Source organism: Pelecanus crispus, chromosome 4 (assembly GCF_030463565.1).
Source record: "Pelecanus crispus isolate bPelCri1 chromosome 4, bPelCri1.pri, whole genome shotgun sequence".
Taxonomy (NCBI): Eukaryota; Metazoa; Chordata; class Aves; order Pelecaniformes; family Pelecanidae; genus Pelecanus; species Pelecanus crispus.
Genome location: NC_134646.1, coordinates 37,896,371 through 37,914,149, shown reverse-complemented (window position 1 = coordinate 37,914,149; position 17,779 = coordinate 37,896,371). Strand labels below are relative to the sequence as shown.

Below are 17,779 nucleotides of genomic sequence, written 5' to 3'. Positions count from 1 at the left end.
ATCCTCCCTTTCTCTTTCCCACAACTTCTATTGCTGAGCATGATGTTATATGGTATAGGACATCCCTTTGGTCAGCTGGGATCAGCTGTCCCAGCTGTGTCCCCCTCCCAAATTATCATGCACCCCCAGCCTGCTCGCTGGCAGGACAATGTGAGAAACAGAAAAGGCCTTGATGCTGTGCAAGCACTGTTCAGCAATCACTAAAACATCCCTGTGTAATCACACAGTTTTGGTCACAAATCCAAACCACAGCACCAGAGGAGCAACAATGAAGAAAGTTAACTCTATTCCAGCCCAAAGCAATACAACAATTCAAAACCATGGCTACAAAAAGAAAATAATCTCACAGCAAGTAATAGAATTTACAGTAGCTCAGCTCTCTATAATCGAGATACAGATAGGAGATGGGATGAACAGGCAAGGGAAACAAATCCAGAGTATGTTTGTTGCATATTTATTCTTTAATGTCCCTGTCTACGATTTTAGAGCTATTTTCAAATTAAACCAAAACATCTCCTGCTGATCTTCTTCAAGAGGCCACTCCAGGTAGGTCTTTGTGTTCATGATCTTCCGCAGCTTGCAGAACCTCTTGGGAATTGCTTTGCTCTGGATGGGCTCTAGGAGGACAAGAATTGCTGCATCATTGTTCTCATCAAAGAGGCGGAAGTGCGAGAAGTCCAGCTCATATTTGCACCACTCGCTCTGCACAAAGTGCTCAGACAGCACAAAGAGCGTTTTGTGGCTCTTCTCTATGGAGTCGATGATGTTGTCCACGATCCACTTCCCAGGCACAAAGTCCCGCTTATGGAGGCAGAGCCGAAAGGGGGGGCAGGCCTGCTCCAGCTCCCGCACCATGACGTTTTCCACCCAGTCAGAATCGTTCTCGCTGTAGGAGACAAAAGCATCGTAGCAGATGTCCTTTGGTGGGGCTCGCTTGGGCTTCCGCTTGGCTCGGAGCCATGCCCAGGTCATTCTCAGGTACCAGACCACGTGGTACTTGTAGCCAACAGCCACGAGGACGAGGATGACCAGGAACACCAGGGCGCAGATCAACAACACCACGAGGGACCTGTGGCACTCCATCAGGGAGAGGTGTACGGCTCCAACCTGTGCCCCTCTTACTGCTAGGGGAGAGTCACAGACATACTTGGCCGGCCACCCCACCAGCACCTGGGCTATCCCGGCCTGGTGGTGGATGAAGGAGAGGAATTCACAAGAGCAGATGAAGTTGTTGTCACTGGCATCCAGCAGCTGCATTTTCTTGAAGGACTCAAACTCTTCCTTGGAGAAACCGTTGAGCTTGTTTCTTCTGATTGACATGGCCACTAAGTTAGGAATGGGTGCGGCACCAGGCAAGGTCTTCAGCTGGTTTTTTGCAAGGTACAGCTCTTTCAGAAATGGCAGTTGCAGTCCAAACTCCTTCAGGTTGTTAGCGCTAACGTCCAAAACTTCCAGCGTCTGGGGAATGCAAGTCGTCAGTTTAGGAATTTGAGTGCTGGAAAGGTTTAAATATTTCAAGTTTTTTGGCCATTCACACACATCTGGAATCTCACCAAAATTATTTTGGCTAATGTCTAAGAGATTTAGGTTTCTTAGATGAGACAAACTTTTACCTGTCATTTTGAAGTCACTCAGTGAATTCTGACTTAATTTTAGAGTTTGTAGTGAGGGCCAACCACCCTGACAGGCCGAATGCTCCAAACTCTGGTCTCCAAGCAAATTCGCACTAAGGTCAAGATATTCTAATGACAGAAGATGTCGTGAAAGGCTGCATGGTACCAAAAAGACCTTGGTGTTTCGAACTGTGACTTTGGTAAGAAAAGGTAGTAGACCTTCCACAGTGTGAAGATCTGTAAACAAATAAAATTTTTCTATAGATAATTTCTCTATTGTCAGAACTCTAAGAGTCTGTGATTGGTTTGCTTGAACATGTATTTCCCATCGTCCAGTTCCCAAGAGTCTACAGTCTGTCATCTCCACCTCCACTAATTTTGGCATGTCTTCTAAAATGCTGACAATCTCAGGCACAGTAGCATCTGTTAATAAGGTCTGTTTAAAAGAGATTTTCTTTGCAAAAGAAGACGACATGACTCTCAGTAGTTGCATTTCAGCAGGTATACTGAATGCTATTTTTCTCACTTCTAACCAAATGACAGAGTGCAGAACGTCCCTGATAATTGCTGAGAATACATTAATACTTCGTATGTTTATGATCATGTGATTTATCTTCTTAATCAGTTTCAAACTTCCCGGCTCATACTGACTGAGATTGCCACCGTCAATCCACAACTTGTTGAGAAGCTCAATGCCCTCAAAGTTCCCTTGCCTTATTGTGGAGAACTGTGGGTTGCCCAGGTGCAGAGAGCTCAGGTTCCTCAGGCTAGAAAAGAGGGAGCTTTCCCCCAGGTCTCTGTAGGAATTGCCTTGAAGGTGGAGGTGCTGGAGTGAAAAAAGGTGCCCAAACCACACAGGGGACAAGCGAGCCAAGCTGTTATTTGATAAGTCCAAGAGCTCCAGTTTCCCGAGGGAGTCAAACGAATCCATGTCTATTGAGCTGATTTTGTTGGACTGCAGCAGCAGGGCTCTCAGGTTCACAGCCTGCTGCAGATCCTGGGAGCGGATGTGCTTTATCCTGTTGTGGGCCAGGTTTAACACTGTGATTTTGGCTGTGAGCCCTGGGGGGATGAAGTCCAACCCCATGGAAGAGCAGTTGCAAAGCTGAGTGGCATCGCATGAAGGACAAGCTTGCTTCAGCGCTTGCTCTTCAGAGAGGTTTGCAGCTAAGACCATGTAGATGGCCCACACTTGCCAGGTGTGTGTAGTCATTATTTTGCCTATAAATATGAAATACAGTCAGAGCTATGTAAGATGAATAGTTAGTTTTGAAGAAGGTACATTTGGGATATATCTAAAACATGACCTTTACTGTTCTGTCCTGTTGAAGGCACTATAAATATATTTGGTTTTAACACTGTTCAGAGATTAAACAGATTAGTGAAAAAAAGGCATATTGTACACAAATATTCCAGAATCTTTTGTTAAATGCTATGTACATTGAATTTACTCTATTTTTCCCTGCGGTTTCTCATTTTGGAATGAAGACTAGCAAATCAGTTAACAGCTGCACAAATATTTTGCAGATTCAGCTAAACATCTGAATAATCCCAACATTATTAGTAATCTGGTCCTTTGCCTGATTTGGAAATAGTCACCATACATCCCCTCTCAGCCTCACCTTTGGTCTTTTTCTTCTGGATCTGTGAATATTATTTTGTATATTTGAATATTATTTTTTAGTGCAGGGAGTCTCCTGTATATGTTTCAAATCCTGGTTACATTAAGAAGAGTTAGCATCTTGCAGGAGATAGTGACATTCACATTTAATACTCATTTCAAGCATATGTCTAATCTCAATTCTGACAATACAGAGAAGAGAGCTGCATATGTGTCAGTCCCTTTCCTCATTTTATCTTCCTTTGGCTATTCTCATTGTAAATTTGCTAGGAGCAGGGAAACAAATATTTGCCTGGATGTCTGTGTACACCATCGTTATCGTGTTGCCATCAGTCCAATACTTGCTAATGAAACTTAAGCTGGGAAAACTCACCATTGTAACCTACCAACTCTTAGCTCTTCCTTTTTACTGCCACATCCTTCTCCTCTACCAGTGGCTTTTTCTGCTTTGGGTCTCTGTGGCAGAGGGAAGGTCAGGCCCAGCCACAAGGAAAAGCCAGGCTCTTTTGGAGCATCCTGCAGATCAGATCAGCTGGTTGGACTAGATCAGCTTTTTCCAGCCCCACAGCCTGTTCCTCGTCTTCTGGACTGAAATGATTCAAGAGAAGCCACACAGTTGTGTCACTTCTCTTTCCTCTCACAGTTGGTGCCTTTCATAGTACTGATTTGGCATGGCTTTTTGTGTTACAGTGCTTGCTGCAATATCCAGACCATCCTTACTCCCAACAAGGTGACTTCAGTTCTTCTGTCCCTCGAAGGAGTTGGAGAAACAATTCTTGAAGCCTGAGAGGGCTGTTTTCCCTTCAAAACCCTTATTACATATTGAATTATAACCCTTTTTTTGTTTATGCTTTCTAGACAAGGATCAAAGAGCACTTTTAAAGTATGACTTTCCTCACTGTGTCACAAACACCCCTGCCTCAGCAGGTATCTTACTGAGAGTGAAAAGAGTGAACCAACCTCAAAGAGGCCAATGAACAGGTTCCCAAGGATCATCGTGGGCTCTCTATCAAGTTAATCAGGTTAGATTGGTTCAGAGAAGTACTTTCTCCTTCAGTCATCCCACTGAGACTCTGTGCAGATCTACTGTACTTTGAATTCATACTCTAATTTTTTTTTTACAATAGCTGACCCATGCAGACAAGTTCATACAGACAAGTCCTACCCTTCTAGTTGCATTATTTTTGGCCAGAGTTGCTGACAATTATTCAAAAGGGGCAGAATTTGCTGAGATTGTTTGGGCATATGGGGAGAGGAGGAAAAGTTGTGGATAATTTTTTCAACATTCTATCTCTTCCTACCTGAAGGACTATAAACATTTTGACCTCTTGTGCTATTTTCCTTTAATGTCTGTCTCTCTCTGATGTAGAGCTCTGGGTCTTGAAGGACACAGTCCTCTCCCCTGTCTTTAGATGGCACAGCTGAGCTGGTCACCCACCATGTCCTCTAATGTCAATGGAGAGAAATAACAACTTTTAGGGGCAATTCACATCATGTCTCTTGGACACCCACATTAAGATGCGATGACTCCAAGAGAAATAACCCCATTGACTTAAAATGGAGCACCACAGTTTAGATACCTAGATATTTGTCCATGTGAATCCCACCCAAAGAATTGCGATCCGTAGTTACACTCACCTGCTGTCCAGCTGAGGCTCTTTTACAGGGCTTTTTGGTCTTGCAAGTCTGGCTGGATAACACAGTGCTGCAGGCCATAGGAGCAAAGCTCTAAGCTGAGTTTCACAAGCAACAAATTTAAGTGGTATTTTTAAAGTTGCCATCAAAATGCTTACTGTTAGAAAAAGAAACAACCAGGTAACCTGGCCAATCAAAATCTATCTATAGGTAGGTTATTTATAGATGGAAAACTGGCAGCACAGAAGGGAACTGGGCAGGTACTGCATGGGAAATACCGGCTGAGCCTAATGGCTCTCCACCTTACCAGTCTGAAACCAACCAGGGACTGCAGGACTGAGCCACATTTGCGGTATAGGATGCTTTTCTTTATTGTCATTTCCCTGAGCATCTTTTCCAGGCTTTTTTGCTCATCTGTAATGTGAGCAGACACTCAGGGAAATTCCATCCCCCCCCTCATTCATTTTCAGCCATTCTCTTCCCCTTCCCATTCCTTTTTAATAATTCAGCTTAAGACCCTGACTTACAGGATCATTTCAGGCCTTTCTGCACCCACTCAGAAATACAGCCCCAGCACACGATATCATTGCCCTACCAAGGAATCACTTTTCCCTTTTGTGCTGGGAAGAAAAAAAGCCACATAGAAATTGAAATGCAGCTAAAAATACAGAAACTTGCACACACGCCCTTATACCATAAGGTGCTGTGATGAACTAGACATTCAAAATGTTTCCGGGTTATGGACAAAGGGTCTGAGCTATCAGACATGCTCAGGATTATCTTCCCTGGCCCAGGCAAGTAGAAGTATTTGAGGAAATATGTGCATATTCTTAAACAAAACAATGAGTCCCCACAGAATGAGGTTCTATAAATGCTAACAAATGCTAAAGGCTAATCTAACTGCCAAAATAAAGCATGCCAATAGTGTGCAAACTGATTCTAGCTTGGGGAATGCTATCAAGCTAAATGAGGGCTGGTAAATTTGAGCAGTTCTATGGAGTCTGCAGCAGGAGGGTCACTGGTTGGTGAAGGGATCAATCCACAAGCAAACTGGGGAAAGGTGCTGCTTTCCACTTGGTTGTGTGTGGGTTACATATGTCCTAGCTATCACCCACCATATACACACACACGCACACATGTATAGGCATGCCTTTTCTTCTTTCCGACCCAGAGGATGCACAACAGAGTTAGCCCTGAATTAGTGAGGAGACAGCTGATCCCACTGCCCTGAGACCATTGCTCAATGAGCTCTTTCCTGGTTGAATTCCTAAAACAAATGCAGCCCACCTTCATGCCCAGCCTTCCCTGGGCAGCTGGTATCGACACACAAGTGGGACAACATACAAACAGGACAAAGCCTATACGAGGCACCCTCCCACAAGGAAACTAAGCACAAATGGCACAGTCTGGCCCAACTTGTCTCTTTTTCATTTGCTGCTTTCCTCTCTCCCCTTTCCTGAAGGACATTGCTCCCATCAGCATGTCCCGGCTCTCCTGGCGAACCTTCCTTTTCCTGCCTGCCTGCCATGCAGCCCTGCCAGCTGCCTGCAATTGCACCTGCCTGCTCTGCTTCTGCTGGCAGCCAGATATCCCTCCCTGCCCTGCACTCCTGCAGGAGCTGGCCCCTGTCCAGTAGCCCCAAGCACCCTGAACCCCCCATGTAGAGGAGGAGGACTCAGTGGCAGAGATTAGATAGTGTCTTCCCAGTGCTCCCCCCTTGCTCCTTGCTCTGGCGTTGCAGTTCCACTCTCTTTTCCTGCGTCTCCAGCCTACACCCACCTGCAAACTCACCTCTGTGCAGAAAAGATTCCTGGGGATGCCAGCTCCAGCTCTGGTGCCTGCATGCCGGTTAATCTATGTTGTATTTCCTCTCTCTCGCTGATCACATTTTACCCAGCTTCCTCTCACGCCGCTGTTTCCTTCCCACTGCAGCATAAGCAGGGGAATTCCCACCTAGGGGGTCTGATTGGCATAAAAGCAGTAACACTACCAGTCCTTTTAAATGTGCCAACCCATAAAAGTCTGGGTCTATAGTAAGAATGCACTGTGTGAAAGCCAAGAAGAACCTACCAGAACCAAGAAGAGCCAACAAGAAAGTTCTGCCAGCAGAAGGTGTCCTTCAGGATGTCCTTCAGGAAAGGGGAGAGAGGAAAGCAGCAAAGGAAGAAGAGACAAAGAACCTACCTCTCTCTCTGACCCTCTCTTCGAAATGACTAGCAAGACATATTTCCCTCCTTACCTCTAGGCACACAGTCTCCAATCTGTTTTATCAGTGCTCAATGTTTGCTGTCAGATGATTCACTTATCACCTACCTGGAGTTCAGTCTTGATTAACCCGTGAGCTATTCTTCTCCAAGAGAGTGAACAGAAAAATCCTTTTGTAACACACTTTGGACTAACCCTAGAGATATCATTATAACAGGAAAGTAGAACTGAAAGTGGTGTTTGCAGTCTACACCCACAGCAACTATCATCTCATGTCTGTACATACATATATACATACACACAGGAGTGTGAATATATACATATGTATAAGCACATACACAGACATACATATATATGAATATGTACATATATACTAACACACAGACGTGTGTGTAAGCAAATTTCCCCATTTTTCGAATACTCACTCAGCCTGTGTGCCAATGATTTGGTGTTTCACCACAGAATAATTACATGTCTAAAGTTTAATCAAGATTCATTTAGACTCTCCTGTACTTAAGCTCCAGCAACACAAACAAAGGGGAGCATGGAAGTGCTGAGTTAGAGAAACACACACCTAACTTCATCCTAACTAATTTCAGGTTTCCACAAGAACCTCTAAAATACAAGAAACCCACAACAACTGTGACTCCAGGCATGCAGAGTGGGACCAGCTATATAAACATCTGTATTTACCTGCTTGTCTAGATTCCCTTTGTAATTGGTTAAAAGCAATACAAAAGTTCTAGGAGATACCTCACACTGAAATAGAAAGATTAATTGCCTCTTATCAGTGTGATTTTCTTCACTGGTCATAAAGGAAGCTAAGTAGAGCTGTAAGGGGTGCATGGCCCAATGATTACTTAAATGTGCTGTGCAAAGTAGAAGAGCAGAAACAAGTGAGCCAGTCTGCAACACCATCTAGCCCACTCATTAGAAACACAGCCTTGCTCCCCACAAATAGAAGGCTTCAGCTATTTCTGTGGATAGGTAGAAGGGAATGTGGTCATGACCATGAATGGAAAAACAAGCATTCACAGAGAGAAAGAAGCCTAAGAAAAAAACCCCACCCAAAAACATGATTTAATGCCTCTGGATGTCACCACAGTCATTGTACAAGGTGCCAGGATGCTTCCTTCACAGGTATTGAGTAAACCCCAATCTGTGCGTGGTGGTACAGACTCTGATGTAACTAGCCAGAATAACAGACTTGTGAATGGAAGTACATATTCAATACTGTCTTTTTGTTGTGTTGCACAGCAATGGCAGGGCTTCAGAGGGCTTATTTTAATGTAAGTCCTCAGGTTTTTTTCAGAATTGAATTTTAATTGCCATGCTATGCATGATGGCACCGAAAATAAACTAAAGCAGAATAACAGACATGGGGGAGTATTGAAACACTTAGCTTTTATTTTCATTTGTAAATTACAATGGCATTGTTAGGAACTAGTTGGGGATGTGGTAACAGGAGGAAAAAGCACAGAAATACCCTGCACTCAGCTAAATGTATTTAGAAAAGTATATTAAGTCCTACATGGCTTCCAAATATCATAGTTATTGGCAGGGATTTTGAAAGATCAGAGTATCAAATCACTGGAAAGCCTAAGGCAGGTCTTTCTCATTTAGTAAGATGATAATTATTTCTATACACAACAAAGCCAGTTCTCCTTAGGCAGAAAAATAAGAAAGAAAAATTTCTTAGCAGGAAAAACACTGACATGTATCCTTTGTGGAAATATGCTGAAATGGGGGCTGCTGACTTGTTCTATGACTTCAAGGCTCCTTTCAAGTTTTCCCAAAACATCTCCTGCTGATCTTCACCAGGAGGCCACTCCAGGTAGGTCTTTGTGTTCATGATCTTCCGCAGCTTGCAGAACCTCTTGGGAATTGCTTTGCTCTGGATGGGCTCTAGGAGGACAAGAATCGCTGCATCGTTGTTCTCATCAAAGAGGCGGAAGTGCGAGAAGTCCAGCTCATATTTGCACCACTCGCTCTGCACAAAGTGCTCAGACAGCACAAAGAGCGTTTTGTGGCTCTTCTCTATGGAGTCGATGATGTTGTCCACGATCCACTTCCCAGGCACAAAGTCCCGCTTATGGAGGCAGAGCCGAAAGGGGGGGCAGGCCTGCTCCAGCTCCCGCACCATGACGTTTTCCACCCAGTCAGAATCGTTCTCGCTGTAGGAGACAAAAGCATCGTAGCAGATGTCCTTTGGTGGGGCTCGCTTGGGCTTCCGCTTGGCTCGGAGCCATGCCCAGGTCATTCTCAGGTACCAGACCACGTGGTACTTGTAGCCAACAGCCACGAGGACGAGGATGACCAGGAACACCAGGGCGCAGATCAACAACACCACGAGGGACCTGTGGCACTCCATCAGGGAGAGGTGTACGGCTCCAACCTGTGCCCCTCTTACTGCTAGGGGAGAGTCACAGACATACTTGGCCGGCCACCCCACCAGCACCTGGGCTATCCCGGCCTGGTGGTGGATGAAGGAGAGGAATTCACAAGAGCAGATGAAGTTGTTGTCACTGGCATCCAGCAGCTGCATTTTCTTGAAGGACTCAAACTCTTCCTTGGAGAAACCGTTGAGCTTGTTTCTTCTGATTGACATGGCCACTAAGTTAGGAATGGGTGCGGCACCAGGCAAGGTCTTCAGCTGGTTTTTTGCAAGGTACAGCTCTTTCAGAAATGGCAGTTGCAGTCCAAACTCCTTCAGGTTGTTAGCGCTAACATCCAAAACTTCCAGCGTCTGGGGAATGCAAGTCGTCAGTTTAGGAATTTGAGTGCTGGAAAGGTTTAAATATTTCAAGTTTTTTGGCCATTCACACACATCTGGAATCTCACCAAAATTATTTTGGCTAATGTCAAGATTAATCAAATTGCGTAGACGAGTTACAGAATCTGCCGTCTGTTTCAGAGATTTCAGAGAGTTTTGACTTAGATTTAAAGTTTGCAATGAAGACCAAGCATCTTCACAGATTGTCTCATTTAAGCGCTTATTTGCGAGCAAATTATCATGAAAGTCCAGATACCGAAGTGATGAAAAATGTTTTGCAAGTTCGCATGATACCATGAAAACTCTAGAGCTTGCAATGGTGAGTCTTTTCAGTTTGTTTATTTGTGACTCCATACCTTTCAGGTCAGAAAACAAATGAAAGTTCTGAATCATTATATTTATTATTGATACTTCTTCAACAAAACTTTGCCCAGTCTTTTCAATTTCTTCAGTATTCCACATTCCTTGCCCCTCAAGCTCACAATCAATTGCCTCTAACTCTTGTAAAGATGTGATTTCTTTCAGTAATACTATTATTCGGACAATATGTTGATCTGTGAACGAAGCATCTTTCAATGTAAGTTTTCGTATCCTAAAAGGAAGTGTAGAGTTCTGCACCAAGCTTTTTATTTCAATCTCTAATTTGATTTCTCTCACTTCTAACCAAATGACAGAGTGCAGAAGGTCCCTGATAATTGCTGAGAATATCTTACTATTCCTTAAGTTTATGATCATGTGATTTATCTTCTTAATCAGTTTCAAACTTCCCGGCTCATACTGACTGAGATTGCCACCGTCAATCCACAACTTGTTGAGAAGCTCAATGCCCTCAAAGTTCCCTTGCCTTATTGTGGAGAACTGTGGGTTGCCCAGGTGCAGAGAGCTCAGGTTCCTCAGGCTAGAAAAGAGGGAGCTTTCCCCCAGGTCTCTGTAGGAATTGCCTTGAAGGTGGAGGTGCTGGAGTGAAAAAAGGTGCCCAAACCACACAGGGGACAAGCGAGCCAAGCTGTTATTTGATAAGTCCAAGAGCTCCAGTTTCCCGAGGGAGTCAAACGAATCCATGTCTATTGAGCTGATTTTGTTGGACTGCAGCAGCAGGGCTCTCAGGTTCACAGCCTGCTGCAGATCCTGGGAGCGGATGTGCTTTATCCTGTTGTGGGCCAGGTTTAACACTGTGATTTTGGCTGTGAGCCCTGGGGGGATGAAGTCCAACCCCATGGAAGAGCAGTTGCAAAGCTGAGTGGCATCGCATGAAGGACAAGCTTGCTTCAGCGCTTGCTCTTCAGAGAGGTTTGCAGCTAAGACCATGTAGATGGCCCACACTTGCCAGGTGTGTGTAGTTCTTGATTTGTGTTTTGTTTGTTTGGACATTTTGCTGTAGGAAAGAGAAAGGAGAGAAGGTAGTGTCAATTTTTAGTTTTGAACAGCAACTGAAAACAATTGAAAACCTGTGCAATTTTGTTTGGAAGTTCAGATTCAAATTTTTTCTTGTAAGAGTTATCCTGTGGTGGCAGTCATCTTCTCCTACTTCAGCTGCTCAGTCCTGCAAACATGGTGTGCTACTCATCTCTGGAGTACAGCCATATCATGTCTCAACAGTCATAAAGGACCATTCTCAATGTCCTGCCTTTTCATATGCACATTGGCTATGGCTCTCACCTCCTACATCTCTCACATTACACTTCCTCTCAGCAACAAAGATACAGCTGGATGTTTCAACCCTAAACAGGGGAAGATGTTAGATCATCAATGATCTGGATGAGGCAATTGAGCACACCCTCAGTAAGTCTGCAGACAACACCAAGTTGGGCAGCAGTGTTGATCTGCTCAAGGGTAGGAAGGCTCCACAGAGGGATCTGGACAGGCTGGATTGATGGGCCGAGGCCAGTTGTATGAGGTTCAACAAGGCCACGTGCCACGTCCTGCACTTGGGTCACAACAACCCCAAACAATGCTACAGGCTTGGGGAAGAGTAGCTGGAAAACTACCTGGTGGAAAAGGACATGGGGGTGTTGGTCAACAGCAGTCTGAATATGAGCCGGCAATGTGCCCAGGTGGCCAAGAAGGCCAAGAGCATCCTGGCTTGTGTCAGAAACAGTGTGGCCAGCAGGACTAGGGAAGCAATTGTTCCCCTGTACTCAGCACTGGTGAGGCTGCACCTGGAATACTGTGTCCAGTTTTGGGCCCCTCACTACAAGAAAGACACTGAGGTGCTGGAGTGTGTCCAGAGAAGGGCAACGAAGCTGGTGAAGGGTCTGGAGCACAAGTCCTATGAGGAGCAGCTGAGGAAACTGGGGTTCTTTAGCCTGGAGAAAAGGAGGCTCAGGGGAGACCTTATCGATCTCTACAATTACCTGAAAGGAGGCTGTCAAGAGGTGGGTGTTGGTCTGTTTTCCCAAGTAGCAAGTGATAGGACAAGAGGAAATGGCCTCAAGTTGCACCAGGGGAGGTTTAGATTGGATATTAGGAAAAATTTATTCACCGAAAGGGTTGTCAAACATTGGAACAGGCTGCCCAGGGAAGTGGTTGAGTCCCCATCCCTGGAGGTATTTAAAAGACCTGTAGGCGTGGCACTTAAGGACATGATTTAGTGGTGGACTTGGCAGTGCTAGGTTAACGGTTGGACTCAATGATCTTAAGGGTCTTTTTCAACCTAAATAATTCTGTGATTCTATGATTCTAACTGCTCACAGCCTTTGCAGCGTCAGCCTGCCCATCTAGTATGGCTAACTGGCAGGCAGAAGCCCGAGCATGTTCCCCCTCTCGGTGCTTTGAGTGGGCTGTGGCTTCCAACACCCCAAACTTTCCCAGAAGATATTTTGGGGTCCCCCACATGGAGTCTTACCAGCCTCAGGGCTTCTAAAAAGCAGAGCTGCGTAAGCTCCTGGCACACCCTTTTACACACTGTGTAAGCAATTTACATTCTTTACCGGAAAGGCAGAACAAACTGATATGCAACCAAATGAGTCTATCACCCTTTTCTGTAAATCAACACTGGTGATAGATGGGAATTGGATGTTACCATCACCCTATAAACAGGGGATGTAATTAGAACAATACTGATTTTAATTTACAGAAGGGCTGTGTTACCTGCCACAGGTGCCAAAGAACATTTCACCACTGGCTACACCAGAAAATAAGTCACAAGCTGCTGTAAACAGTTCCAGTACTGCAGACAAAGAGTAGCCCCAAATCCTGAATAAGCAGAGAGTAAATACTTACCTTGTGTACTGCATGCTGTGTTTCACTTTCCTCATGTGCTGATTGTGTAATCTGGGATCCAAGTGGTCATCTCATACTGGCAAGTACAACAAAAGCTGGAAACCCTTTGGCAGGTCTGATGCAGCAACAGTCCTGGAGTGAGAAAATATTTCAGCCCATGCTCCTCAAATGAAACTTTATGTTGACAGTTTCCCAACATCCTCTAACTACTCAGCCAGTGAAGGATACTAGTTTGTACAGTTTTTCTTTAGTGGCCGCTCTCCCAAGGAAACCGTGGCTTTGAAGAGTTTGGCATTGTACGGCACCCATGACACTGCTCTTCAAACTCACATTTCAACCACTTCTATCACTGCTGCTGACTGGGGACGCAAAAATGTACATAGATTGTGTTTGCACTCTCTTCTTCGCAAGCTGAAATTCAGTGGCAGATCTCTCTCCTTTTGTCAGGCATCGCCCATTGCTGGAAAGGCTGATGCAACCATTTTGCGCAAGTCGTTCTTTCACAATCACTTCCTCCAGCATTAAGCGCAGAAATAGCTCCCAGGGACAACTGCATTGACCTCCCCGTATCTCTACTTTCAATACTTACTGTTTGGTATGCATCGGAGGGTTGTTAACTGTACTGAGAAACAGAACATCTCAGCACAGCCAAATTATTTTGTTGTGTAGGTTTGGTAAAATGTTATCAATATATAGATTTATTTGGATATAAATGTTGGAGTCAAATTGTTTAGTCAGAGTACTAGAGAAACACTCAGCATTGTTTCATTTCCTAGGACACCACAGCCATATGTTATCAACAAATAGAAAATGCATAACAATGGGAATGATATTCTGTCTGAAAAAGATGACACAGTTTGAAAGAAAGTATCCCTCTGTAAACATCCAAGGCAATTTTGAGAGGGGAGGTTTGATGATATTTATTTTAGCCTGACTGAATGGAAACACACGGTTGGTCAAATGGCCAAGCATGCTGCATGCATAAAAGGGTAGGGAGTCTTCCTACCAGCTATGAAAGGGAAACCCATTAAGTTCAAACACCAAACCTTCCTACTACAGTTTCCATTTTTTTTTTTTCTGTGTGTAGAAATTGTCATGATCTGCTGCCCACTTGCACCAAGAGGTACCTGCCTGAGAGCAGACAGACCGATTGATTCCTGCCACCTGCCACATGTCAGAGGGCCCACGGCGGCATCTGTGTGCTCAAGGGTGGCAAAGCCCAGGCAGAAGCCCCAGTGCATCTCATAGCAACCTTCAGTCCCACTGCGTTGAAATTAGCATTGCATATTAGGTTAAGAACTTGAGGCTTTCCAAAAAAAGGAATCGAAAGACTGAGATACCCTTGTATTTTCTGTCTGCTACAGAGGATGGGTGATAAGCATAACATTTTAAAATAGAGACAGAGCAGCTGTGGGACACAGCAGAGAAGGGAAACTGTCTTTTAGTAAAGGGATGTCATCAACTTCCCCAAAGCTACCTCTTCCTTCTGGCACCTCAGCTGGAATGTTCTTCTTCTTCAACAAGAAGACTCGAGGTAGGCACCAGCTATTTTTTCAGAAGTACCAACTTTCTCCTAACATCCAGGCTCAGCTCACTCTCATTGCACTTCTAAACGGGACAGGGTTTCTGGTTTCTCTCAGAAACAGAAGACCGGAGCAACCCTGCCCACCTTCCCATGCTGCAGTTCACAAACTAAGCAGCTCATTTCAGTAAGCTGCTTAAAAAGCCAAGAAATCAGGGTGGGCCTTCTGCTTGTTTCCATCAGTAGATTAAAAAGTCTACAAGCAGCACAACTTCTCTCTCTCTCTCTCTCTCTCACACGCCAGGTCAATTTGTCAGGATTTATCAGGTTATCTGGAGTCAGGAAGGTCTGAGGATGCTCAGGGTGGCCAGAAATGCCCTCCACAAGCTGCCCCCCACACAGAGACAAGGTACCAGCCACCTGCCTCCTAGAGCATCAGCTTCCAAATTGAGCTGCAGCCTGGACTCAAAACAACTTATTTTGAAATCAAAGAGTCTAAAGTAGGAGAAAGCTGCTGTCTTTTGAGGTGAGAATAGCATTTTTCTGATTTTTCTCTGTGTTTAGCAACACCACACAAGCCTTTGCCAGCAGGTAGATAGGGCTGAGACAGAGCTGTGGTCATCATTTTTGAAGCTCTCTTGCTTTAAATGTTCCCGTTTATCTGACAGCAGCACAAGAAGCACACGTTTCCCTCGGCCAGCTCTTCCCTGACGCCCAGCTACAGCCTTCGCAGCACCCCTGCCTCCTGCAGCTCAGTGCTGGGTCCCTGCATTGCCTCTGCTGGCAGAGGGACAGGCTCCTGCCAAAACCCTCCTCCACTAGTAAACTACTGCTGCTGCTAGACCGGGCAGCAACCAGCGATGGGGAGCTGTATTAGATGAGTGTTGACCAAAATAGACATAGAAACAGAAATATATTTACGCGGGAGAGGACCCCTCGGATACGGACTTGTTGATCAAAAACCACGAACCAAGTGGCAACACTGGTCCTCAGTCAGTCTGCCATCAGAGTTATAAGGATTATTTCACTGTTATATCCTCGCTGCTCCCTCTTTCTGCATCGGTGTGGAGTTACTCAGGGAACGCGGCTTTAGGATCACACTCCAGTTGCTGGAGCCCTGCCGCCCTCTCCCCTCTGCCAGCCGGAGTTACCCACTTCTCCATCTGCCGCAGCATCTGGGCACTTTGTGCTCTTTAAAGCACTTCCCCTTCCCCGTCCCACACGAGAGGATCCTGCAGCCCGTCCCCTCTCTTCCTCTCTTTCCTCCTGTGTGTCAGCATCCACACTCCGAACTGCTTTTTGCTTTTCTGCTGAGAAAGGACAAGCGAGCAGTGCAGAAGGGGCCCAACCCAGCCGACACCCTGCCCCAGACCCCTCCCTCAAAGAAAAGGCAGAAGCAGTAGAGAAGGGAGGGAGTTCACAAATCCGCTAGCCAGCCTGCAATATGTGAAGTAATGCTTTCCAAATCTTTGCAAGCACCGCAAAACTGCTTCCTGATACTTACGCCTGGTAACCAGGATGTGTCAACGCGTCAGCTCGGCTGCAGCGGTGCCAGCCGGGCTGAGCCTGGGGCACTCTTCTCCTAACTGGAAGGAGATGGTGAGGAAAAGCAGTCAAATCTGTGCTTGCAGTCTTTGGAGCAGGAGGTATAATTTTCATGTAATTGAAAGCAGAACGGCTTGGCATCCTTTCATGGTCCTGGAAGCAGAGCCTTGGCATGCACTGCTGGTGCCTGCGCTTTAATCTGACTTGCAGGGCTTCGGGCATTCATCTTCAAACTACAACAAAGAGGAACATTATAATGAAAAATAAACAATTTTAACTTTGTCGTGTTCCGCATCAGGCCTACCCTGTCAGCCACTCAATCCCCTGGTCAGATCTTCAGACTGAAAGTTTAAATGCAAAGGAGCAGATTCCCTTTATTTTTCTTCTGGGCTCTCTTCGCCCTGCCATTGTGGCAGAGCGTGATAATGCTGTGTAAAATGGTTACTCATTGTGCTAGTTTCGGCTGGGATAGAGTTAATTTTCTTCATAGTAGCTAGTACGGGGCTATGATTCGCATTTGTGCGGAAAACAGTGTTGATAATTCAGAGATGTCTTCGTTATTGCTGAGCAGTGCTTACACAGAGTCCAGGCTTTTTCTGCCTCTCACCCCACCCCACCAGCGAGTGGGCTGGGGATGCCCAAGAAGTTGGGAGGGGACACAGCTGGGACAGCTGACCCCAACTGACCAAAGGGATATTCCACGCCATATGATGTCATGCTCAGCATATGAAGCTGGGGGAAGAAGAAGGAAGGGGGGACGTTGGGAGTTACGGTGTTTGTCTTCCCAAGTAACCATTACATGTGATGGAGCCCTGCTGTCCTGGAGATGGCTGCACACCTGCCTGCCGCTGGGAAGCAGTGAATTAATTCCTTGCTTTGCTTGTGTGCGCAGCTTTTGCTTTATTTATTAAACGGTCTTTATCTCAATGCACGAGTTTTCTCACTTTTACTCTACTGATTCTCTCCCTCTTCCCACTGTGGGGGGAAGTGAGCAAGCAGCCGTGTGGGGCTCAGGTGCCGGCTGGGGTTAAACCACCGCACTCATCTAATAGCCAGCCTTCGGGACTGCCTCTGCCAAGGAAGCAGGGTTGTAAGGGGTTTTTTTATCATATCGTTTCTGAAAGCGTTCAATTGAATAACATGATGCTGATTTCCTGCCTTAACAGAGGAGCAGCTAGCAGGGAAGTTCGCCGGCTAAGACACCAAAGCTTATTCTAATAACATGGAAAGTTTTGGGTTTTTAGAACAGTTGCATCAGCATGACTCAGCAAGAGAAAAGACCTCATTTCTGCCAAAATAGTCCTGATGATCTTTTGACGCCCAAGGAAATTGCATCCACAGAAAGCAGCCTGAATGTGAGGGGAAGCTGGACAACGCAGTTCCTTTCTTACTTTGCACTTTAAGTGGGGTGAAAACAATTTGTTTCTGATAGGAATGTTAGGATTTTCCACTAATACACAGCTAGAAAACAGTAAATACTATAGCAAGTTTTGGCACCCTGTTCTGAAGACCACTATGACAAACACACAAAACCCCGTTATCAGCACCGCACAAATTTGTTACTCAAAAATGAGAACTCTGAGATCACTCATGCAGAACGGGTCCCCCCAGCCGTCGCTGCTTGCTCCCCCGGCCTGTGCGGG

General features: G+C 45.5%; 2 protein-coding genes across 2 annotated transcripts; both read right to left on the bottom strand.

The window, feature by feature from the left end:
- Positions 1-474: 474 nt before the first annotated feature.
- Positions 475-2,826, bottom strand: LOC104037749 (toll-like receptor 2 type-2). The gene has a single exon (XM_009491866.2). The coding sequence runs from the start codon at positions 2,824-2,826 to the stop codon at positions 475-477; it is 2,352 nt and encodes a 783-aa protein (XP_009490141.2).
- A 5,635-nt stretch (positions 2,827-8,461) lies between these two features.
- On the bottom strand, positions 8,462-15,524 carry LOC104035250 (toll-like receptor 2 type-1). Its single transcript, XM_009488487.2, has 3 exons — positions 15,513-15,524; positions 13,070-13,201; positions 8,462-11,222 (listed from the first exon to the last, which is right to left on the bottom strand). Exons 2-3 carry the CDS (start codon positions 13,102-13,104, stop codon positions 8,837-8,839), a joined length of 2,421 nt encoding a protein of 806 aa, XP_009486762.2. The 5' UTR covers positions 13,105-13,201; positions 15,513-15,524; the 3' UTR covers positions 8,462-8,836.
- Between the last annotated feature and the right edge of the window lie 2,255 nt (positions 15,525-17,779).

Excerpts from the sequence above, each read along its gene's own strand:
- LOC104037749 (XM_009491866.2), bottom strand. The coding sequence starts at position 2,826 with ATGACTACACACACCTGGCAAGTGTGGGCCATCTACATGGTCTTAGCT.
- LOC104035250 (XM_009488487.2), bottom strand. The coding sequence starts at position 13,104 with ATGAGGAAAGTGAAACACAGCATGCAGTACACAAG. Across the intron at positions 11,223-13,069 it reads CACAGCATGCAGTACACAAG|CAAAATGTCCAAACAAACAA; the intron begins GTAAGTATTTAC and ends TCTTTCCTACAG.